The sequence below is a fragment of the Chinchilla lanigera genome, unplaced genomic scaffold, assembly GCF_000276665.1.
Source record: "Chinchilla lanigera isolate Chin_1 unplaced genomic scaffold, ChiLan1.0 scaffold00099, whole genome shotgun sequence".
Classification (NCBI taxonomy): Eukaryota; Metazoa; Chordata; class Mammalia; order Rodentia; family Chinchillidae; genus Chinchilla; species Chinchilla lanigera.
In genome coordinates, this window is record NW_004955500.1 from 5,204,314 (window position 1) to 5,230,789 (window position 26,476).

Below are 26,476 nucleotides of genomic sequence, written 5' to 3' on the forward strand. Positions count from 1 at the left end.
TCTCAAGCTTATCTTCTACTTATTCAATCTTTAAATTTTCACTATATTTTTAATTTCTAAAAGCTTTTTAAAAAACTACTTTCTGATATTGCTGATGAAATATCCCTTCATCTCCAAGAATGCTACTTTTTTTAGGCTGCTCCCTACTTTCCAGCATTGGGGTCCGTATCACTAGCTTCCTATTGTCTCCGTTTTACCTCTATTACACTCATACCCCCAAATGTTTGTGGGACACTCAAACACCAACTGAAATGGGTACAGATGGGTTGGGGGAGTCAGAGCCTTTCAAGTAACAGGTTTCATCTGCATGTTTCACAAAGCAGAAATCTGGTTATTTCATTGGTTTACTCCTAAATGTCATTATCTCTAAGTCTTTGGGGCAACTCAGTATTCCAGAAGATGCCTCCTACTTCCTGTTTTGGGGAATTAAGAAGCAAGAGTGTCAGTACTCTGGAAAATGACCCTAGTCAGGACTAGAAGCCTCACCATGTGATTTCCCTCTCCTGACTCTGCTGTGTCCAATGTCCTCATCTGCACCAAGACTTTAACTGGATCAATCCTCGTTCTAGAGAACAACCCTCCAGTCTCTGCCAGGGTAGCTCCACTCCTCTACCCTGTTCAGACAGGAACCTGCTCTTCTAAGGATAACCAGTTCCAGTTTTCAGCACCACTTCCTATCTTCCTTCAGGAATAACAGAGGCCTCCAAACCCAGGACTATTAAGGTTCTAGTGCAGTGACAGCGAGCCTTTTAGAGCTTTCAACAGCAGAAACAGCCCACTGAGGCACATACGCCATAGATTTCCAACTACCGTTCTACTGTATGTGAACTGACTTGATTCTTTACTCTTCCCCACGAGAAGTTTATGATTCTGCAACACTGCTGTTCCCCTCATGAAATCACTTCGAGCCTCCCTTCTCAGGACATAGGGATGTGCTGTCCTCACACTGTCTTCCCCCCTCTCTAGTTCCCTTGTCTTGTGGCTGAAAATGTTCCTTTTCATTCCATGTTTATCATTTTAGTAGAATACTGAGAGGGATCCGAGAATTGAACAGGTATTCAATGGCCATGATTAACTGGAAGCTCGTCTTTAACTCACTCCATCCCAAACGCATTTCATGAAATACTAACCGTACAAGATGCTTCACAAAAGCACCACTTTGTAAGAGACAAACCAGTTCAATAGAGGCTTGGAGCTTACCACCCAGCACCTGGCAGGCACTGAAGTTTAACTAATCCCAAAGCTAATAAAGACGTAGGTACATAGACCTAGCCTTCTATGTAAGCTCAACATCAAGAAATGCCTGAAAGGGAATTACTTTTTAAAAACTACATCAATTATCATCAACCCCAACCAAATTTAGTGTTCACTTCAAGATAAAGTACAGTTTGACCATCTCCAACCCCAAATTCCCAAATCTGGGCAACGACATGAAGTTTAAGAAGTTTCAGGTTTGGCAGCATTACAGATTTCATACTCTTGGAGTTGCACGACCAGCAGAGTCTGTGCAAACATTCCAAACTCCCAAAACCTTGACATCTGAATACTTGTCGGGTCCCACGCACTGCAGGGCCTCTTAACTTACCGTAAAGGAGTTAAAAACAGAAAGGGCCAGTCAGCTATGTAGCTGGAGTGGAAAAATGAAGATGACACCTAACAAATTCACCAACGCGTTTGCGCTCTCATCTTTCATAATGCCTCCAGTAAGGCGACACCGTCTCCATTGTATGATGACACTACATTAACCATTCTGTAATTTAGTTACTACAGTCATGGCAGTTTTAATGGAAAAAAACTACTATCAAACCCAAGCGACTTGACTTCCAATAAAATCACCCATTAGGCCTGCCGAGTTTTCACTAATGTCATACTAATTATGGGCTACACTAATAATTTCTAATCCAGATACAAGAATTTCACAAATTCAAAAGCTCTATTCATTAGTTTGACTAGTATATAGGAGAGAGACATCTTCTGATAAAAAGTCACACATATTTAAAGTTCATCTTACTTCAAAAATCTTTTAAGAAATTAAAGAAGCTAAGGAGAGTTGCTTCTAAAATCTAGCTAAGCAAGCCTAGGTAAAGAGAAGGACATTCTCTCAAGTTCTTTGATTAAAAGAAACTTAAGTTATCCACCTGATACACTGCGCTTCCTGTTTGGTGTGCTCCACTGGAGACCCTCCCACTAACTCCACCTCCACCTTCACTTTACCTTTGCCTTGTTCAGTCATGAAACGGTCACCACTTAAGGGTTCAAGCTGCTTTTCTGATGTAGGACAGGTTCACTACTACCCTAAACTTTGGGGTAATTTCTAGTAACGTGTATAGGTCCTTCCAGTCCTCTAATGAGGCATTTTGTTAAACACTACTGAAGAAAACACGTAAGAATGTGAAAAATTAAAGATTAAAACTCTTACAAGTCTATTCCTAGAGTTATGATTTATGACATCAGACTGGGAAAAAACAAGGACTGATGCCATATTTCTGAAAGGTAAGAAAAAAAATCACTGGTAACTGCTATACTGAGTATGGAGCAGATGTGCTATTAAAATTACAGAGCTGGCTTTATATTAGAATCTTTTTTTTTTTTTTTTTAGTTCCAAAGTATATCCAACAAACTGCCATCAGAATAATAAGGCAATAATTGATGTAAGGTTGCAGACAATCAAGTGCAGGCTCCAAGTGGGGAGCACGAATGGCACACGCTTCAGTGAAAGCGGGAGCTGGCTATGGCATCAGAAGACCTGATCAAATTCTGGGTGCTCCAACCATCAGCACAATGATTTTGGGCACCTACAAAACCTTTGCTTTGTTTTTCGTCACTTACATTGCAGAAACAGCTACAGCTCCCTACCCTATCTCCTCCCAGTTTTTTTTTTTTTCCCAGTCCTGTTTAAAAGGAAAACTTTTTCTGAAACTGGTGGTATCATTTTTACATTTTTATCACGTTAGCTTTCTGAATCTCCATTTTCTGTTTGTTTCATACAGATTATTAACTTGCTTTATTATCACAGAGTTGAAATCATGGGCCATTACAACATTATATGATACCCTAGGAAAATACTATACTTTAAAAACAATCACAACTCAAAAGAAACAAAATCTTACTAGAAAAAGGCACAAACACAAGACAATATACTGTATTTCACTGAAATTAAGTATAGGAATTAGAATTATCTCGTGTACCACTTGTGTTATGTAAGTTATATCCTCACAGCACTTCTGTTATTGTTCTTTTCCCCCCTTGAGACAGGGTCTTGCTACATCATTCTGGTTGGCCTTAACTCCCTCACTGTGTAACCCACGCGGGCCTCAAACTCACAGTGATCCTCCCGACTCCCAAGTGTTGGGACTACAGGCGTGCACCACCATGCAAAGCCAACTACTGTTTTGTGACGCTGGGATCAAACCCAGGGCCTCACACATGCGAAGGCAAGCACGCGAACTCTGGACTACACCTAGTGCTTTCTCTAATTACAGAAAACTTCAAATACAAAAGTAAAGAGGCTGCTGCAGTGAAATCCCATATAACCATAGCCTCACCTCTAGAATTTTTAATTCATGGTCAATTTTATCTATTACCGTCACAGTTTCATTTGCAAACATTGGACATCATATAATTTTATGAATAAGTATTTCAATGCGTAACTATTTTAAGATGTGCTCTTTTAGGGAAAAGCATCCCTCACACCATTATCACAACGTAAAAGCCGACAGTCATTCTTTAATATGAAAACGTCTACTCAGTTTTCCACACTGTCTCAAGAGTTGCATTTTCTTAACATTCTTTTTATAACACATTAGAACAAGGATCCAAATAAGAGTCATTCATCGTGACTGGCTGAATGCTGCTTTAACTACAGGTTCCTCTCCTCCGTTTTTTAAACGCCTTACAATCTGTTGCCCAAAGAAGTCGGTTAACTTGTTTTGCATTTTGTTAAGGGCATCCCTTGCTGTCACCTACCATGCACCTCTCTTCCTGTGTGTCTTACGCATCTGTGCAGTGGGCCGTTTTTTGGTTGGGAGTCGGGGGAACACCACTCCCTTGTGATGTTATTCACTTATGCCCAGGTGTCTCTCCTTCTGTGAAGCTACCAGCATTGCTCACCCAACACAATCAACTCAGCATGTGTGACAGGCGCGGTGCAACCCACTGAACTCTTTCTTGATCAAGGAAGGACAGTAACAACTACCGTGATTGTTCCGCTCCTGTTTAGAAGGAGCCCGAGTGAAGCCAGGTAGGCGGTGCCTGCCTGTAACCCCAGCATCTGGGCTGAGACAAGAGATCTCAAGCTCCAGTCCAGGCTGAGCAACTTAGCAGGACACACGTGAGGAGGGCAGGGCTCAAGCAGAGGCCCTGGGCTCCATGGCAGAGGGAGGGAAGGGAGCAAGGGTGGGAGACGGCCCGCCGGCTGACCAGCACGGGTTTGCCTAAGACTTCTAGCGGCCGGGACAGAGACAGAGAAAGCTGCTGCTGTTTCGAGCCACCATCTCTGTACCATTTATCGCGGCACATATAGGAAACCAGCCGTAGCTTTTTCTGTTTTTAAATCAGGTAACTAAAATGACAATGTAAGAGAAATAAACTGGTGAAAATATTCCTAAAACTCCTTTACAGATAGAATCCAAGTTTTTCAAATTACTTTTCAATTCCTGGGTTTTCGATGTACATTTTTTCACATAATACCACCCTCTGTGGGACCAAAAGAAGTGGTGACTTCTTCCAAAAAATCACTGGAAACTAAATTCCACTGGCTTTGCACTTACATATGTAGAATTGGCCAACTTCTGACTCCCTGGGGACGCTGGCACACATATCTGACTAATTCTTCCCAACACGCCCACTCAGCAAGGGCCAAAGGCTTCAGAGAACTCACAATTATCGGGAGACTCCCCCAGGCTTGACGGACAGCACCTTCTAGTAGCAGGAGGTGACAAGGACGCTCCACCTGACCAACAGTGTTTATACAGGACAAGTACGACAGTGTCATTGTGGGGATGTTACAATGTGAGAAAATGGGCCTCCTCAGTACTGCTCACGTACGGGACAAGCCAGCTAAGTCCTGAAGACAAAGCAACATAACCTTAGACCACAGTTAGCCTATTACTTCTTCTGACAGCTTTGGAGATTTTCTGGCAGGTTACTATGTCCCATCCTTTTGTAATAATCTCGGCCATGGTTTTTTTTGTTTTGTTTTTGTTTTTCCCCCGGCCATGTTAATTCTTCTAAAATGGCTAACTGAATGAAAAACAAAAACTTTGAATGGTGTTTGCTTGTTCTCAGTTAACCCTTGTGGTATAATACATAGCAATGTTAGTTGTTTTGGTCATAAGTCTTTTATTTTTCCAGTATTATTTCTGATTACAACTAAAATAATACATTACAATTTAAGATGAATGCATCTTACCTACACATGATACATAAACATCCACCTTCCTCAGAGGATCTCTATTTGAGGCAGACATCTCAAGTGCAAAAACAAGACTGCCCTTCATGCCTACATAAGCGTAATTCACAATAAAAACGGCACATATTTAACATAAACTACTATATGTTTTGCTACAATAATCCCTACAATCAAGCTAATATACTCATCACTTCACAGCTACCATTCTTCTTTTTTTGCCCCTTGTGATGAGAAATTTCAAGTGCACAGAGTGTACTGGTAGCTATATACACACTGTTGTGCACTAGTCTTCATTTTTTTTGTCTTTTTGAGACAGGGTCTCCCTGTGCAGTTCAGGCTGGCCTTGAGCTCACTTTGCAGCCCAGGCTGGTCTCAAACTCTCAACGATCCTCCTGCCTCAGCCTCCGGAGTGCTGGGATCACAGGTGTGCGCCACCACGCCCGGCTTGCACTAGTCTTCAGAACACTCACTCTGCTTACCTGAACCACTGTATCCTTGGACCAACATTTGCGGGTTTCACCCTCAGGGCACTGCCACCATCGCTTTACTCTCAAAAGACCGTATTTAATGACCTTCCTGAGCCCTCTCCTACCAGCCTGCTCCAGCTCCGTGGATGGTCACTCTCACTGCACTTGCTCAGGCCAAGGCCCTGTAGCAACCCTGGGCTTCTCTCTCCATGTATTCTACAATTCATCAACACTTTCAGTTTGTTTCAGCCTTGAAATACAACACACACAGCCACACATCACTTGGCTAGCCTAGAAAATAAATGCCCACCTCCTTGCTCATGAACGGCTTATAGCAATGTGTTCTCGGGAACGGAATAAACAGCCTAAACCCAAGGGGGTGTCCCAGAACACTGCAGATGGTGTCTTTTTATTCAGGCCCTGCTAAAAAGCCTTCTTGAATTGGAGAACTATGAACCAAACACAAATAAAAGACAGAAATATTTGACTAGTCTTTTAAATAGTATGTCAGAGGTACTTTAATTCCAAACGAAGTTTCAAATCAGAAGTGTGGCTAAAGCTAAGCCACAACTGTCTCCAGAAATTATTAATTTGTTCCTGACTACCGTTCTACTGTTCCCAGTTACTAATCCACAAAGTATTTTACTATCTCCAAAAAGGACATCAGTGCTGCTCAGTAGTGTTAAGAATACCATGTAGGTTGCTAAATACATCACTGAGAAATGCTCTCCTCTCTCCCTTTCTTCCTCCCTCCCTCCCTCCCTCTCTCTCTCACGCGCACACACACACACTCCCCCGCTTCCCTCTGAACGAGAAAAAGGAGGAGGGAACAACATAATGATTCCACAAAAGCAAAGCTTATGTAGGCTGTAACACAATGAACAGTTCTGTGCCCAAGTATCTTCTATACCAAAATACTACTCGTGAGAACTTTGGCACAAGAATTAAATTTAAAACAACAACAAAGAACGTGAGCAAAAAAAAAAATAACACCCCACTTACTATGTAGCAATGTCAAGTCATAAAATCTCGCACTTAACAGATCTTCTCTGATGCTGGCCTTTTTTCTGCAAAAGAGAGAAACTGTCATTCTGCTCATTTTTAACTCACTGACCATCAAAATGAAATCTACTGTGTATTAATTTTATTAACTGCCCTTAAAGTCTAGTAAATGTTTTAAATAATATTCTCACAGATTCCCATAAAATATGAGAATGCCAACCTAGCCAGGCTTGGTGGCACATGCCTGTAATCCCAGCACTCGGGAGGCTGAGGTAGGAGGATCGTTCGAAGTTCAAGACCAGCCTGGGCTACAAAGTGAGCTCAAGGCCAGCCTGAACTGCGTAGCGAGACCCTGTCTCAAAAAAAAAAAAAAACTGAAGAAAACAAAACAAAACAAAGGAAAGCCAACCTGTATTTTTACATATAATGAGTACGACCATCTCAGAATTCAAACAACGGTCTTGCTGGCTAACCATGACTGGCTACTGAGCCATGTAGAACGGATGTAAGCATGTATTATTCTTTTAAAGAAGCTATTAGAAAATTCCAGCAAAGAAAGCATGCCTAGCTGCCAGTCTGCACTCTCTGACATTCTCTGCTCCAGTGATGTGAAATGGAGATTTACTACAGACAAAGGTACCACTGCTTTCCCTTGCTTGGAACTGGTAAAGTATCTGAGAGGGCTATCAGTATTTCACTGCTTTGAAAGGAGAGGTAGGGCCGGGGATATAGCTCAGTGGCATAAGCGCCTGCCTGGCAAGTACAAGGTCCTGAGTTCAATTCCCGGTACCAAAAAAAAACCATGAAAGGAGAGGTAAATCTACATGGACCTTGTATGCTGGCGAGAACAAGCATATGCAGAAGACTGAATGACAGGAATGCTAATAACAACCCAAAAACTTCAAGAAGGTACTGTGAATATCCAAATGATAAGGATTTTCCACTTTGGGAAAAGTCACCGAGAGTATCAGTCATGCGGACAAATGCAAATTACTGTTTTGTGTGTACTATCCCCCTATGCCATCCCTCTATGATAAATCTCTTGAGAAAAAGCAATAAAACATGTGGACTACCTCAGCTACGGTAAGACTCAAAAGCCTTCTGCCAGGTGTGGGGACACATGCCCAGAATCCCAGAACTCAGGAGGCTGAGACAGGAGGACTGTCATGAGTCTGAGGCCAGCCTGGGCTCCTGAGTGAGCTCAAGGCCAGACTAAACCGCACAGCAAGACCCTGTCTCAGAAACTAACATACGGGCCTCGCAGCTCATGCACTGATGACTGCTGCACGCTCACGAGGCGTCAGGAGAACCGGGTCATTCTGTGGTATACAAAAGGCCCACCCGTGACACTGTCACAATGGCAGAGGAGTGTGGATGAAGCTACCAGGCTGTAGATGCAGCTCCGCGGCTGGGCACGTGCCTGGCATGTGTGAGGCCCTGAGTTCAATCCCCAACACCACAGTAAAAAAGAAAAGTGCAACAATCAAAGGAGATTCAGAAATAGTTACAAAATTCTCTCTAAAGCAATTAATTCTGGGATTCATAGGTGGGCTCTGATATTCCATGAATACCCTGAAATCACATAAAGTTTTGCCTGTAAATGAGTATTTTTCTAGAATAAGAAATCTGTAGTTTTCTTCACATTTTCAAAGAAGTCCAAAATTACTCAAAAGTTAAAATCTGCCGGACGTGATGGTGTACACCTGTAATCCTAGCCCCTGGGAGGATGAGGCAGGAGGATCCCCTCAAGTTCGAGGCCAGCCTGGGCTATGTAGTGAGTTCAAGGCCAGCCTAAACTACATAGAGAGACCCTGTCTCAAAAAAAAAAAAAAAAAAGTTAAGGGATCTAAGAAGTTTAGTGGCAGGTTCAATAAATCTCAAAGACTACCTCCAACTGTTTTAATTACTAAAAATACTGCCTTAAGAAATTAAAATTCTTAGCCTGGCTTGCTACCATACACCTGTAATCCCAGCACTTGGAAGGCTGAGGCGAGAGGACAGCCACAGTTTAAGGCCAGCTTGGACTACTTAGTGAGTTTAAGGCCAACCTGAATGATATAGTGAAACCTTGTCTAAAACAAACATTTAAAAAAAAGAATTCCAATGAAATGCATTAATGAATTCTATATCTAATTATTGTGACAATACATACAACTTCTGGACAGCTGTAAATACATTTCAGAAAAAAATAAACACAAAAATTTCAGATAAAAATAAGCTTAAATTGGGCTGCGGACATAGCTCACTGGCAGAGCTCTTGCTTAGCATAGATGAGGTGCTAGGTTCATTCCTCAGAGGAAAGGAGGAAGTAGGGAAGGAAGAAGGCAGACAGGCAGGCAGAAAAACAGAAAAGCTTACATTATAAATATATTAAGTTACTTCTCACTAATTTCCAGCATACCACTCATACTCCATTTAGTTCAGAACATGTGAACTTTGTACTGAACTCAAGTGCTAAAGTACTGTATTTCTAGACATTTATGATAAAATAGAGCAACAATTAACAAAAACAATTACAGAAACTAATCCAAATATGGCTTAAAAATGTAAAACATGAACACTTGTTATAGTAAGTGCCTGCTGAAACATAAGGCAGCAAGTGTGACAGTAGTTTCAACCTGAACTGCCTCGTGGAGGAAGACTGCTGCTATTTCATTAGCTACTTCCTACTTTTTGTCTAGATCAGTGCTACTCAAAGCGTGATCTGAACACAGTGCTTACCTATGAACTGTTTGTAAGTGGTTTGTGACAGGTACAAAGTAATAGTAAGCAATCAGAAAATTTAACAAGCATTTACACTTCTGCAACATTTGTATTTTTATGTAAGTTCTGGTCTACAGTAGATAAGGAGGGGAAAACAAACAAAAACCTTAACGTCCCCAAACACAGAACCCAAATTATACTGTAAGATTTTAGCTGCCCCTTCGCTGAAACACCAAGTATGTGGTTTCAAAGAGGTCGATACACTTGAAGCGCACTTACTCTCTGTGCACTGGCTTATTTCTGGTTTCACTCACACGGACACCACTTCTAAAGTTCACCACTAACCTTATAGAGCCTTCAGGTGTTTCACAACAAGATAGCTGCTTTTTAAAAGAGCTTTCCTTTTTCTTGTCTTTTGCTTCTCTCAGTTGTCTTTTCACTTGAACCTATGAGAAAAGCAAAATCACCTATTTAGAATGATAATCCAACATCTCCAATGATAACCATTTAATTGTCCCTTACCAACTCAGGATGCATGCTAAACTCTGGAGAAACAAAACAGTAAGAAACATGGCATATACATATGTTAAGCAAGGGGCTGTGTGTGTAAGCAAGGTGGAAGAGTGTACAGGCCCAGCGTGATGGTGCATGCCTGTAATCCCAGCACTAGGGAGGCTGAGGCAGGAGGACTGCTGCAAGTTCAAGGCCAGCCTGGGCTACAAAGTGAGTCTGAGGCCAGCCTGAACTGCATAGTGAGACCCTGTCTGAGAAAGACAAAAAGGAAAGAGTATGTGCCCAGTATGCACAATGCCTAGTGTCCAACCCACCACAAGAAAGAAAAGAAAAAAAGAAAAAAGGAGAAGAGGAAAGAAAAAACATTCCAGATGGAAGAAATGGCACAGAGTTTTAGGAACAGTAAGAAGTCAATCTAGATGGGGAAGAAAAGCACAGGGACCAAGCTGTAACAGTCTTTGAACAAGAAAATAATTCCACAGCCATCAGAGAATAGAATTTTTAAGGCAAGTGAATGAAATGATCAAATTTGTTTTCTTCAGAAAGATTAACTCTGGCAGTGATGTAGAGAATGAATCAGTTAGGTAGAAGCTATCAAAATCAGAAAGCTAGAAAGGAAATTCTTACATAATAGCTAGATCTACACTGACCAACATGACCGTCCGTAGGCATATGCCAACTGCTCAGTGAGTGTCACGTGGCTTCTCTGAATGCAGATGTGCTGCAAGTTTAACAAAGGCTCACTTCAACTTGAAAAAGAATGCACAATCTCTTGGTAATAACCCTTTACATGTTCTATGATATACTGCATTAAATAAAATGTATCACTAAAACTTACTTCAATTATTCCCTTTCACTCTTTTAATGTGCCCACTAAAACGTTTATACAGCGGTTCCCAGCCCTAATCTAGACAACACCATGAGGGCCTACAAAGAGGCAATAGCAGGGGAACAGAGGAAGACATTTAAGAACACAGTAACAAGAGAAAGTGAGAAAAGCTGAGAGCAGAGTACCTGCATTAGCAATTCAGGTAGGGCTCGGACAGAAGGCAGGGCATGACATGAGTCTTGGATATGCTATGCTCAAGGTTCTTTAAAAGCTTTATTAGGTGGAGACCTGCAACAAAATGGCTGGCAATACAGGTCTGATTCTCAGGGAAGAGATACGAGCTAGTGAAAGGATTTTAGAAGTAATCCAAATATAGGTAATTAAAGTATTGAAATAGTTGAGAAGACTGAGGGAGAAAGTAAACTCAGGTAATTGGAATGAAGATTCTGTGAAGGGCTCCAATGATTAAAAAAAGCAAAAAGGGAGAGACCTGAAAAGACTGTAGCAGTCATACAGGCAAAACGAAAATACATACATCTGCACAAAAGGATGTCCAAAGGAAAAAGAAGGTAGTCAATAACATACACAGAAAACGAACAACGGGATCTGGAAGTCAGAAGATTATTCAGCACTTAGTATGGACCATTTCAGTAAAACAAGATGGTAGAAGTCAACGCTCCCTGTGTGCTAAAAAGTGAACTGAGAGGCCTCATTCAAGAAGTGTTGTAAAAAGAAAAGGATGAATGAAGGTTTAAAAGCAGCTAAGGTCACAGGAAGGCATGAGCAGAATGTAGATCTCATATCACAAATATTTAAAAATAGATACCTTTTAACTTACAAATAAAATAATTAGGTTAGCACTGTAACCAAATTTTTAAGTAATATCCAAGCCCTATTAAGTAAATGTACATTTTTATTTCAAGCAAGAGAATGAAGTACCTCTGGAAGCTTAGTTCACCCCAATGAACCTAGAGGAGAAGTCAGTATGTCTTCCAGAGAAGCCATTTTATCACACCTAGTGTACCTTTTGCTCCAAAACACATTAATTTCCCTCAATGGCAAAGACACACAACAAGCCCAGTCCTTTTTCACATAATCATTTTATCTGAAATGCAATCTTGTTTGCACCTTACCAGGCTCATCTGACACAAATATACCAACACAGATTATAAATATCTACAAGGGAAAGACCAATGTTTAAGCACTCTTCCCTCCAGTAACCAAACTGTCAGACTAACAGTACTGTACTCCTCATACATTTCTCCCATTAAAGGCATCACATACACCTAAGTATGCTCATATGGAGTTATTTATCATTTATTCTCATATATGTAATTTTTATTTCTCATATACCTTACTTCACCATCCTTTTCCATTTTCTTCTTATCCTTATAACTTGGGAAGATGTATCTATTTTTTTGTAAGTGAAAAATCAACATCAATAAAGTTACAATCATGGTTCATAAGTATTACCAGCATTTAAGACCAAGAAATCATTTTATATTTAATTGTTATTTGCTAATCACAAAACTATATTTTTATGAAAACAGTTTCCAAGTTTTCTTTAAAATTTTTTTTTTTTTTGGTTTTTTGGAGCAAGGCCTCACTATGTAGTTCAGGCTGGTCTTGAACTCACTATGTAGCACAGGCTGGCCTCGAACTCAGGGCAATCCTCCTGTCTCGGCTTCCCAGGTGCTGGGATTATAGGTATGCACCACCATGCCCAGCAGTTTTCAGGTATTTCAGACACAAGTGTTGTGGGAGTCAGTCTTTGAATCTAACACTCTAAATATTTTTTCAATGGAAATGTATTTAAAGTGTGATTCAACTAATAAATGTTTTTGAAATACAAGGACTCATACTAAAAAATTTAAGTATTCTATAATTAGGTATAGGAGTTCTAGAGCATCAGAAATCTAATATATTTTTTAAATGTGGCATATCATAAGGTGACCCCCTTTAGGACACAAAGAGGATTTCCACACCTTTGCTGAAAGGTCTGAGCTTGTCATGCTGAAAAGGAGTAACACTAAGCCTAAAGATGAACAATTTTCAAATATATACAAACTGGAAATCCATCAAAGCAAAACAAGGGGCTGGGAACTTAGCTCAGCGGCAAAAGCACCTGCCTGGCAAGTGCAAGGCCGTGAGTTCGGTTCCCGGTACCGGAGAAAAACCAAAAAAAAAAAAAAAAAAGCAAAACAGCCTGAGTCAACTATACATATTTCATGCTGCAAAATAAAACATCAGACTTACCTTAATACAACCTTCCAAAGCACTGAATTTAAACACTGCCTGAAAAGGTTTTCGGTCAATAGGACATGAAGCCAGTGTCTGAAAAAGGATTAACAAAGTACCTTTACAAATGTTTCCTTAGGACATACCACATTAAACCATAACAAATACAGTTATAAGTTTCCCAATGAAACAAAAATACTTTTTTCTTTCAAGTATAAAGGAGATGAAATACCCCTGGCCTGTTGCATGCCACAGCATACCTTAAATTTATCTCATTCACTCAACTATTTACTCAATACCTACTGAATATCAGATAATTAGAGTACAGTGGTGAACAAAAGAGGTAGTATGTTTTTAATGTCTCATTAAATCCTGCTACACTGAGAACTACTGGGAAAAGGAAAGCAGGACTGAAACCCACCGATCTGTGACATGAAACAGACTGTAAAGCTAGAGCTCAGGAAGCTCTACATCTGCTTCAAAGGGAATGGCTTGGACAGACTTTTTACAGATTTTAGACCTATGACTTAACCTTTCCCCCCAAAATTAATTACTCTGAATAGGGAGCTATGTCTCAAAAGGTATGGGAAAATGAAGCATTCCTCTATCTCCAACTAGACACCCAGATAACCTCTACAGAACATTTACTATATATATTCCTTATCCATATCCCCAAGAGCATTCCTTACATAACCTCTCCAGTACATCCTTTTGCAGGTATCAGATGCATATATAGCTATCTTTTTAATATCACAATTCATATGCTGGTTTGAATTTTACTTTTTTTAATTATATATCTAGATTGGACCATTTTAGTAATTCTTAACAGCATGGTATGCCATTGTAGATTTAATTTATATTTTCTTTTATATGAGTAAGGTTGAGCATATTTTTCTTTTCCTATTAAGTAAGCAGACTTTGATAGGAAAATGGGAAATGTGACCTTACTTCAATAAATTAGTTCTGACTGCCATAGCTCAGCTACTTCCAAATACTAGGAATCTGGTATGCTATTACTCTCCCTGCAGAATCTGGTATGCTATTACTTTCCCTGCAGAAACCTAAGAAGCTTTGCTACAAATAACAAAGCAGTCCACGACTTTTAATAACACATTACAAACAGTAAAGCTACTTCAAAAAACTCAACCTTCTAACTATATGTGATTACCGATTATCAACTAGCATATGCTATACCAAACTTCCTAGGTTAGAGATTATATTACCACATTTATAATGTAAGAGTATTTAAAAGTAAAATCCTTCAAGTGTTTTCCACTTTTAGCGAAGTTTAAAAGTGTTTCTATTTTAAAGGTAAATGTGCATGAACATTCGTAAAATGAAGAACAAATGAAAATTTATTCCCTTCAAAGTTTGCTTAAAAACTAACATGTGTAGAGGCTCTTTACTGTCTACTTTATTTTGTCTTTTGTTTAAACTTGAGCAGTTAGGCAGCCTCTCTGTGCCTCAACTACCTAATTCATGAAAGTGGAAACTGAACTTATCCATAAAGTTTTTACAGGATTTAACTAAATAATTCGCAGAATGATGGGTAGCATTTATTTATACATGGTCTCACAAACACTGACCACCGTAATTACACTAACAAAAGACTTGGTTAATTAGTAAAAAGACAGTATGGCACGCATGCACGCACGCGCACACACACGTGTGTGTGACACAAAAACTTGAATTCTTAATGATTTTTTATTAGCATCTTCAAGCTTTACAACATATAGGGAAATTGTTTTATTATTCTACTTCAATTCAAAACACAAAGACTCAAAGAAAGCCTCTCTGTTCAAGAAATTTGCAGTCATTAACTTAATCATTCAATGACCAAACATATATTGTTTTTATTAAATTTCTTCCAATGACATTGGCTAAATGGTGTTCTTTCCTTTATAATTCACAATGTGACATAGTTTTAATTTTGATCATTTCAAATACTTGGGTCCTAGGTAGGATTTTCATTATCTTTCTCCTTAGGCTTAACTGTTTTGGATCTGGCTAAAGTTTCATTTGAAGAAATGGCTTTACTACCATAACAAAAAAAAACCAGGAAGAAGTAGTCGTCAGAAAACTACTACTATGTATTATCATAATCTGCCCATACTTCTATTTCCTAAAGATAATTTAGTTAACATTAGAAAATAATTCATTTTGCCTCGGCTTTAGCCAATAGAAAGAATTCTTGAAATTCAGTTATCTTCCCCAGGTAAGGAAAGCATAGGTCAGAAAACATGCCACCAATTGCAGACAAAAAAACCTTTGCTACGGCTACAAAACAATGCTATTTCTAATCTTGGAAAAAGTGTAGCAAAGTATTTCAGAGAGGAAATAGAAATGCAGTGATCCCCAGTTGTCTTCATAGATTAAATATCATTCAATAGAAATCGAAACACATTTGTGCTGGGGATATAGCGCAGCAGCACAGCACCTGCCCGGCAAGTGTGAGGTCAGGAATTTGACTCCCAATACGCCCCCCCTCAAAAAGAAATAAAAATACATTTGTAAAATTTAAGTAGATCTTTAATTTTTTTCTTATGTACACTATAGGAAAATTTTAAGGCAACTTTAACACAAACCGAAGTACATAAATAACAACCAAAGAATCAAATTATACATCATGTGATAACCACATGGCATAAATTTTTTTTAAAGATGGTTAAAATATAGTTTAGATTGCACTAATCTTACGGCATCCCCATGGGAAGTTTATCCTTACAAGAAGCATAAATCTCTCCAGAAAAGCCCAAAAGACACTTTAAGTTCAGTTTTCAGGGTAAAGTTTGTTTTGCTAAAGTAACTGTTTATATTTCTAAGCAGTGAGCTTTTAAAGCTTCGTATTTAAAACTAATATAGAAAAAATTTAACATACTTTATTGTTTTTAAAGTGATTCTAGGTTTAAAGAAATTACATGTTGTTTTCTTATACACAAAAATTCAATTATTCATTTTTATTCCTTATATACAACAAAATACCCTCAATTGTCATTCATTTAAATTAATATGACTTCCAATAATTTCTGAAATTTCTAGTTTCATAATCAACGTATCTAAAAAAACACCATTCAACTTTATGACACTGCTATAAAATTATTAGAATTTGTTCACTGCTTTACTGCAGTGTAATGTGTTCTAAAAACCAGAGCACATATTTTACTGTGAATGCTCTGAACCAGTTATATCAATTAAAGAGGCAATTTTAATAGAAAAAAAATCTTTCCTAATGATTTCAGTAAAACATACCCTAGAATTCTGAAGCGTTGTAAATTCCCAGCTCAGACAAACTCATACTTAAATGTAAGAACAGGAAACCTTCCTTATTTGGGAATTCAGGATTCGTGATTCCTAATACTTCTTCCTTCCTGCTGCTGCTCTATCCTCAATCACATAGGCTGCCTACAGATAGCCCCTCCTAGAGAAAGAGAAGCAAGTGTTAAAGAATAAGTGCTTAAAGACTGGAACTTAGTACCTATGCTTATTGGTAGGTTTTTCTGTTCAAGGGACTCTCTGGACACCTATCTCTCCTGCTAACAAGTAAAGCATATTTACAAAATTGCAATTCAACTCAAAGGTGATTTAGAAGGCATACCATTAGACATTGATGTTTACTTTAAAACTGTTTCCCAGGACCTATCTTTTTGTTATCATGGTTCTAAGACATCTAGGCTGGACCTCCAAAGTAAGTGCTCGCCTGTATTCAGCCCTGATGGTCCCTATCACATTTAAACATTCTTTTAAGACAGCCCTTGTCAATCCACATTAGCAAAACTATGGTTCCTTTTATATCAGCTTTTAGAAGCATACTCCTAAAGGAGAAATGGCTGTCAGTGATCAAATTAACACTAAGAATATGTTCTAATGATTCAAAGAGAATGCTTTTATGTTCTACTACACACATTTTAACACTTGAGTAGCATTATATCTAATCTTAATTTCTTCTGACATTTAATAGTTGACATTTTCTTTTAAAAAAAAAAAAACTCAATAAACTACCTGCATAAACCATTTTACATATTCTGATATTTAAAGTTAGGCTACACAGAAAATTTACCAAACTGGTGAGTAGAACATTAAATTAAAACCTTCACATATATTCTTTAGGTAGACTGCCCATAAGGTAAAAATACTCTGCTGTATCAAAGGATTTCCAAAAGATTAATTCACAGGGTAAAAACAGCAGTAAACCTAAAAAATTAGCCATATATAAAGGCCTAGAGGAGTCAGAACTAGTAATCTCCTTAAACCAATTTAAGCATGAAGATAGCCCTGATTACCTAGTGAAACAGTCTAACATAATTAAATGAAATAATGTATCTGACAATATTTTATAAAGGACTAATGTTCACAGAACTACATAAGAGAGAGTTTGGGATAGTTCAGGAACTTATTTTAAAAACTAAAATTTGAGGAAAAGCTAGTTGGAAAAAAAACCCAGACAATATAGCTCTGCTGAACCATTATTCGACTGAAAAGTAAACTTCCACTTAATAAAGAAACACTTAATCTATAGAAAATATATTATTAATCAAAACAAGTCAACTACTCACATCTTGATTTTGCTATATATTAGTTCAAAAATATACTCCTCACATGTCTGTATTCAACACTATTGACTTCAAGAACTGTGTATCACCTTGGTATGACTCTTCAAAAGCATACCTTTGTCAATATTTATTTAAATTAAAAATCTCCAATTTTTTTTCATTAACCTTACTTTTTCCCCCTGAAGCTGTCAGCATTTTATATGAAAGGGAGTACTAAGAGAAATATGCTGAGGGAAGACAATTTACCTAAAGTGGAACTGCTAATCACACGCTGAAAAAATACTTTAAAGGAAAATTTTTTATATTATTTCAAAGATAAAAGAATCTCAGTACATATCAAGAACATCCTAATCACACATCTTGCATGTCTTTTTAGTATATAAGTGGAGCTAAAGGTCTAACTCAGTAGTAGAGCACATGCTTAATGTGTGGCGCTGGGTCCAACCTCTGGAACCTCAGAAAAGAAAATATAGCAACTCTTAAACGCTCTAAACACGTTATGTTCCCAAACCTTAACCTGTTAAAGGCCAAAATTTTAACCGCCTCTTAGTAACTGTGCCAAATCATAAATCATATTTTCCTCCGTACTTAGAGTGTACACAGGAGGTATCTTATCTGTAGGGAAAAAATTTATGATCAGCTGCCATTATCAGTACATGTGGTAGATTTTTCTAACCTTCAGTTTTCCAAGTATCTCCTTTAAAAGTGCAAACTCAGATAAACGAGGTTCGCTACGGCCATCCCACCCTAAGCGCACCCGATCTCATCAGAGGTTAATTTAATCGAGGTTAAATTCATGGGTTTTTTTTTGAGACAGGGTCTACGCAGTGCAGGCTGGCCTTACACTCAACATGTTGCCCAAGCTGGTCTTGAACTTGCAGTGATCCTCCTGCCTCAGCTTCCTGAGTACTGAGATTACAGACATGCACCACCACACCTGGCAAGGTTAAATTTATGTAAGTTAAAAACTCTAAATATAGACTGTTTTTCCTCATAGTATGGTAAAATAAATTCCTAACTTCATGACTAAGAAAATTTAGTACACTGGCTCTATAAATAATTCATCAGAGCCAGGTGTGGTGGCACATACCTGTAAAGCCTAGGACTCTGGGAGGCTGAGGTAAGAAGATCATTAAGTTCAAGCCCAGCCTGGTTAGCCGAGCATGGTGGCGCACGCCTGTAATCCCAGCACTCGGGAGGCTGAGGCAGAAGGATCATTGAGAGTTTGAGGCCAGCTTGGGCTACAAAGTGAGCTCAACAAATTTAAAAAGGTATTGACATGTAAGCTCAATGTGAAGGCCCTGTGTTTAATCCCAGTAGTGGAAGGAAAAAAACAAAAATATGTATTAGTTCAACGGCCCTCTTATAATTTCAGATTCTCAGCTCTATCAGAGTAATGGTTTAAATTAATCAAACTTTCAATCTGCTTTTACTGTCAATTATATCATCTTTATTCAATATGCCACTGCTGTATTATCATCATTATAGCACTACAAGCTAACAGGCTTATTATCTATGAAGTCCAAGAAACCTAATTGAGTAATAGTTAATACATTTAACTTCAATGTGTCCTAATGTCCTTACGGGCAAGCGATTACACTCTGGGCCTTTGAAGGCCAGCAGGTTCCAATATGAACCCTTCAGCCTCAGGGCCAGTGGAAATCCACGGCATCCTTAAGAGACTACAGAAGCTCAACTACTCGACCCTTTCCAAGTCCTTCCGCACCTTCCGTCTAAGTAACCAGAGATCCAAGACTGTGAAGTGTGAGGACATTGAGGTTAACTTTGATTTTGGAGACAGATATTTTAAGAGCATGAATGTTCAGAAATATGTCCAGAATACATATTCTAGACCATGATATAGCTTCATTTTTCTAAAATACTGGCTTCCTATAGTAAGAATTTTTCAATTCTTAAAATATGAAGATGAAAGTAAGGTTAGTCTCCCTTTGTCTGGAATGAAATGCCATTTAATATTTCAGAGAACCCTGACTATAAATTCCAACACAGGTGTACTTCTTGATACAGAACCTAGAATGATGATCCTGACTACACTTTGTGCTGTTTTCTTATGCAGATTTTTTTTTTTTTTTTTTGGTCTTTTTTTGAGACAAGTTCTCACTATGCAGTTCAGGCTGGCCTTGAGGTCACTTTGTAGCCAGGCTAGTCTCAAACTTGCAACGATCCTCCTGCCTCAGCCTCCCTCCTGCTTCAGCCTCCCAAGTGCTGGGATTACAGGCATGCACCCCCACACCTGCTTTATATAGAGTTCTGACTACTGTGAATTTCACTTTTTATCTACTCTTCCACTAGAAGTGAACATTAGGAAAATTTTTAACTATGGGCCAATTTTTTAAAAATTATTTTAACTTTAGGCTATTGTCAGAGGTGTCTGGAAACAAATTACTACTCCTACAGTTCAAAATCTCTTCTTTCCACATCAAATAAACATTAAGATGGTGAATTAAATAAAATTAAAGGGAAGAATGTCTAAGAAAGACTTAACACAGAGTATGGCTATGAGTATATAAACTTATTCTTAATCCTGAATTTGAAATAAACAGCACATTTTTCTCTTTAACAAAGGCGATTTAAGAAAATGAGAGACAAGCTCCTAACTAACGACAATGGGGTGGCGGGTGGGGGGTGAACAACCCTCACTGGGGAATTTGAAATCTGATTCTATTTGCCAAAGCACTTAGACACTTTAAAACACTAATCTAATCTAATTTTTACCATAGTCAAAGATTTAACTGAAAACTAAACCGAATGACAACTAAAGTCTGAAACTTTGTAAACCAGCACTGATTCATTCATAATTCACAATGAACAACTTATTAGTGGACTGTGCTCTTTTTACTGCTCACCCCGCTTAACGCATTAACTGATGGCTGCTATCCCCACGAAGGGCAACGAAATCAGAACGCTCTGCTTACTCTCTCCTTTCAAGGCAGTTACTGCTATGGTGTAGATCTAGAATGACCCCCAAAGCCCATGCGCGTGGAAGATGACTGGATTATGGAGAAGTAATGCTAATTTATTGCTTGGTGGCGTCCGGTGGGCGAGGTGGACCACTGGAGGCACGGCCTGCAAGGGTACACGTAACGCCTCCCCCCCACTCCTCCCTTCACGCTCTGCTTCCCTGCCCTGCCACATGGCCCAAGAGCCAGCCCACCACAGACCAAAACCTGCACGAACAGTGAGCCAAAATAAACCTCTCCTCCACCAAACTGCAGGCCTTGCGTAGTGTCCCAGTGATGGGGAAAAGTGACTGAGGTAATTACCGTGTTTTAAAAAGACCGTAATTCTATCTCACCCTCCCAGCCTGTTATCACAATGTAAGAGGGTAGTACACAGCAAATAAACATTTGCTTTTGAAAAGCAATTTCACTTCAATGAAATGTATCTATTTAAAGGAACACAAAGCAAAGACGTATAAAAGAGAAAGGTGTGGGCTACAACACTACGTATGTTATCAAGCATTTTCAACAAGGTTAAAAAAGTAAGTTTAGCACTGTCTAGTAGAGTTGAGTATGTGCATAGTCTCTAACCTAGCAATTTTACTTTTCAGAACATATCCCAAACACATTAAAACGTACACCACGGTAAAATTTAAGAGTGTGCTGACAGATGCTCTTGGCATGGTTAAGGAAGAATGGAGAGTCATGTTTACTTTATACATTCTAATTTCTTAAAGAAAACAGTGCATTATTGAAGTTGACAATTTATGTATACAATCATAAAAACCACTCAACTGAAACTTCCTACTCATTCAATACCTCTGTCTAAAGCAAAATCCTTTTCTAAAAACTAATCACAAAGCAAACCAAGCTGCACTAAATTCAACACAGATTAAATCTTTAATTGGCTGGCAGAGAAAAATATGCTTTCTTACTTCATTCATCAATGTTCCTGTAAATATACGTATTTACTAATCATACTAACCCAGCAAAACTCAAATACTTTTTCCAGAAATGCATTTTCACCTTTCCTTAGTCCCTTCTTGCCAAAGGTTAGTTTAGGTTTTAATCTAAAACAGTTTCTATGTATATTACTTCCAATTCAACTGGTACGACAAATCTTCTCTTCTCCTAGAACTCAGCCAGAAGACCAGCATAAAGTCAGTTCTCCTTCCCATAATTATTAAGAAAAATATAAGTGAAATACAGACATTTCAAAATCCCAGTAGGTAAAATCAATTATTTCCAGTGTACACTGAAGGGATAGTGGACAATTTTGAGTGCCACTGTTAACAGCTAATGTTAAAAGTATTTCTTTAAAAAGTATTTTAGATATACAACCTAACTTTTTAGTAATTTCTACATACTGACAAAACACCAACTCAAAGTACAACACGATTACAATGAACAATGAATTTTTATTTAACAACTTATAACAATGGGGCTTATAATGAATTAATATATACTTCAAAGTACTCAAACTGAGTTGATATAATACATTAAAAATCCAAAATGTGCTGCTTCTTATTTACACTCTAGGAAGAACCTCAGTAAAATCTCTAACTCAGACTTCTACATTAGTTCACAGTACATTAAAAGTAGGAATTGGAAAATACAATTCTAAATTTACATCTACACTTAAGCTAGGAGATCTTGGGCAAGTTATAGAACATAAAATCCAAGATTCCCCACCTATAAAATGAAAAGGTATTATCACATCTGTTCTGGTTATTCCACAAGGCTGATATAAACAAGAAATAAAATATCCTATGTGAAAATTATCTGAAAAATATAAAACAAGAAGGAGACAGGGGTCAATAATAAACAGACATTATCCTACAAGAGTCAAGAAAAAAGTATGATCCATCCTCCCAGTAAAGATTTCTTTAAGTATTAAAAGACAAACAACACAAAATTAGAAGAAAATATACTGACAGAATTTGAATAATAGGAGGAATTTATCCAAAGCAGTGGGGAAATACAATACTGTGAAATAATTCATGAGAGGTAGTATCAACATGAAAGAGACTAGGTGAAGTAAAACTTACACTAGGGAATTAACATATGGTAAGGTATCAATCACAGTTAATACTTCTCCGACTTACCTCTGCCCACTTAAGAATACAGGTCATACAGAAGACATGATTACAACATTCTGGAAAACCAACTTCCTTCTCTAATAGGGGATTAAGACATATTGGACATCTGTCTGCTTCACTGTACAATAGACCAGCGGCAGCAGTATTATCTCTGCTTCCTTCACCTGTAAAGTAAAATAGCCGTATGTGCTTTCAGGTCTTCCAAAACCAAATGACTTCAGTTTACGACAACAAGGTAAGGGCTCTTCGACCTAAATTAGAGCTTGGATAAATAACCAACATACTCCTAAGTCCAAAAGCCCCAACATTTACTTTCTTGTAACATATATAGGGGGGAGTTCTGGGAACTGAACTCATGACCTTGCACATCCTATGCACACACTCCACCACTGAGCTACACCCCAGACAACTTCATTATTTAATGGGGAGCAAAAGAAACTTTAATTTTAAAATACGTAATACTCACATGGTTTGAAATCTAAAAGTAAAAAAACGATAGTGACAAATCTCCCATTTAAATTTACTCCCAACCATCCAACCATACAGTCAGTCCAGCAAGTAACTGTTGCTTCTTCTAAAAATTTTTTTTAATGCACAGGAAAGCAAATCTTAACCTATATTCTTCCTTATTTTGCTCACACAAATGCTACACTATAAACACTAGCCTACCTAAAAAATACAAAAACACTGGAGAGCATTCATTTATTTTCAGCCTCTGGCTACAATAAACAACGGTGCAATGAAAAATTTTGCTATTTAACAGTTTTGAAAGTGTATCAACGGAATTCCTAAAAACAGAATTATTAAGATCAATGTATGTGCACCTTTGTAAATAGACGTAACTAAATGATCCTCTTTATGATTTGTACTAATTTGAACTTCTATCAACAACATAAGCAACCAACTTACAAAAAAGTACATATTGCTAGCTCATAAGCAAATAAAAGGAACCCTAAAATTCAACATAAAAATAAACAGTAATAAAGGAACAGTCAGCTGATACGTGAACAGTATATAGCAGGCAGGTGGAAATGCTCCTTTACCCTGGGTGCAAATGTCCATACTACAGTTCAGATCTAGTGACTAGGGTTACCCAGGTAGGGGAACTGATACAAGTACTGAGACTCCAGTATTAAGCCAAGATCCTTCAGTGGGGCTAAAGGTGTCACAGGATCGGTCAAGGAAGAAACAAATACAAATTTGTAGAGAAAACAACCTCTAAATGAAGTACTTGTGAAGCTATATATTAAATTTATCAAACATTATGAAACCTAAGAAAATAAATCACCTTGAGTTAGAATCAGCAGAAATAAACTTTAGAAATCTACTGGCCTCAAATAGAATTTTCAAACAGCACACAGAATGACTAACAGCATACAGACCCCAAAGAAAATACTAGTGAATTTATGAAGTCAAATTTGAGGAAACTAGATTCTAAGAGAAAGAAAAGGAGATGTAATCAAGGAAAAAAAAAAAAAAGAAAGCCAGGCATAATGGTGCATGCATGTAATCCCAGCACTTGGGAGGCCGAGGCAGGAGAATGGACAGCTGCAAGTCTGAGGCCAGTTTGGGCTACAAAGAGAGTTCAAGGCCACTCCCAACTGCATAGTGAAACCCTATCTCAAAAAGCCAAAAAAAAAAAAGCAAAAATGAGAAATGAGAACAAAACAAGATATAATATACTAATAAAATGCAGTTGAGAATAAAAAAGAAATAAAGAGGAAAGGAATGGAAATGATTTAAATACTAAACCAACAGATAAAGGAAACAATGTATGCTAAAGAAGAGAAATGAAAACATTCTAATCCTTTCCCAGAAACAATGGAGCAAAACAACGTAACTACAAACATCAAAGATGGGCCAGGGATTGGGCTCCGTGGTGCAGTGCTCGCCTCACAAGCCCGAGACCCTGAGTTTGATTCCCACTACCCCACCCCCAAAATAAATAAATAAAACATCAAAGATGGAAATACAATCGTAAAAGCAGAAAATGGGAAAAGACACATTATCTACAAAAGAATAATAATTAGCCCGAGATTTCCATATATCCAGGAAAAAAAAACCAAGGAAATGATTACACAATATCTTCAAAGTGCTAAAAAGAAACAAAAATTATTAACCCAGAATTATATAACCACAGAATATCTCTAAATAGTTTTGAATAGAAAAATTTAAGAGTGTATCACCAATAGACAGCTTTTCACTGAAGAAATTACTTAAGATTATTTTCAAGAAGAAATTGATGGAGGGGAAAGAGACTCAAGCAAATATTGTATGAAACATCTAATGTGTGGCAATTGGAAAGAACCAAAAACTGGATAACTATCACCTCAAACAGGATAATAAGCATTGAAGTGTTCCAAGGTTCTTCTGCTGATAAAGAAGATAAAGTCAGAAGCAGAGGAAAACATGGATGTTATTAAAAAAATAAAAGTAAACTCCTAAGCCCACATAGAGCTTACATAGTTAAACAAGCCAAAAAAGATAAAAACAAAGTACATAGTTCAACAAGATTTTTTAAAAAGTACACAGTTCAACCAGCCAAAAACACCTTAACCAAATTTAAAACAGGAGAGGAAAAAATATATATATACTTGTACATAGTTTATTTCAAAATTTAAGAACAAAAGTTAAGTAAAATGAAAAAAATTGTACATTTTTACATGCATACAAATGAACATTTTGGAAAGACTAAGCTTTGCTTTCATTCAACACACAAGCTCTACAAAAATGGAAAGTTACCTTCTGCGTCTTCATACTCTCCATCTCCCATGTGTAGGGTACACACAGTTTTCTTCTTCATTTCTCCTTGGAAAAGCGTTTCCTATAGAATGAAGTATGGCACAGAGGTTTTATGCTTGCCTTCTCCAAATAATGTCAATTAAATAGTTAATTTTAAACTATAAAAATTATTTTACACGTATTTTTTTTTCATCTTTTTGAGACAGGGTCTTACTATGCAGTTCAGGGTGGTCCTGAGCTCACTTTGTAGCCCAGGCTGGTCTTGAACACCCAAAAGTCCTCCTGCCTGAGTCTCCCGAGTGCTGGGATTACAGGTGTGTGCCACCATACCCAGCATAATTTTAAACACAGTACAAACCAGTCAGTTTGCAGATAATTCAATACTCTTTTATAGCACCTGTAGTAAGGATGAAGTCTTACTTGAAAGTCTTATATAGCTACTAAGTGACAAAAGCTAGTAATAAATTCAGCAACAGAGAAAAATATAGTCCAAAATCAGAGAAAGGAGAAGGACTTGAACTGGAGTTTTCAAGGATAGCAGGTTATGCATCCAAAGAGCAACACAGCACAGAAAAAAATGAAACACTATTTAGCTAAGTCAACCTGACAAGAACAAGTGAAAGCGTATCTATGTACACTGAGGAGAGATGGGAATGCAAACCAAGAACTTCATCTGAATGATCGCACTGATGATTAATAAAATAAGGACAGCAACGCAAAACATGTAGGGCTCTAATGACTGACTGAAAGTTTATTTCAACCTTACAATTCCTTTGAAGAAAAGTAACATGACAGAAGTTATCTATGGCTGCAGGTGTAGCTCAGTGATAGACCACCTGCCTAGCTGGTGTGAAGTCCTGGGTTCCATCCCCAGCACTGCGCAAAAAAAAAAAAAAAAAAAAGGGTGATATACGTTTACATTTTTTAAAAAGACTGTTATGTCAAGAAAGTATAGAGTAAAAA

The 26,476-nt window shown here is 37.9% G+C and overlaps 1 protein-coding gene across 3 annotated transcripts in view; it reads right to left on the reverse strand.

The window, feature by feature from the left end:
* Positions 1-25,616, reverse strand: part of Scaf11 (SR-related CTD-associated factor 11) — a 42,818-nt gene extending 17,202 nt beyond the window's left edge. For 2 of the 3 annotated variants that reach the window (XM_005406595.2, XM_005406594.2), the window contains exons 1-5: positions 25,514-25,616; positions 22,778-22,935; positions 13,181-13,258; positions 9,928-10,028; positions 6,880-6,944 (exon numbers count right to left, since the gene is read on the reverse strand). In XM_005406595.2, coding sequence (XP_005406652.1) covers positions 6,880-6,944; positions 9,928-10,028; positions 13,181-13,258; positions 22,778-22,935; positions 25,514-25,574 — 463 coding nt within the window. In that variant the 5' untranslated portion in view covers positions 25,575-25,616. Of the gene's footprint in view, positions 1-6,879; positions 6,945-9,927; positions 10,029-13,180; positions 13,259-22,777; positions 22,936-25,513 lie in introns of those variants that run through there. The other variant, XM_013505704.1, reaches the window with a different exon arrangement.
* Positions 25,617-26,476: the final 860 nt, after the last annotated feature.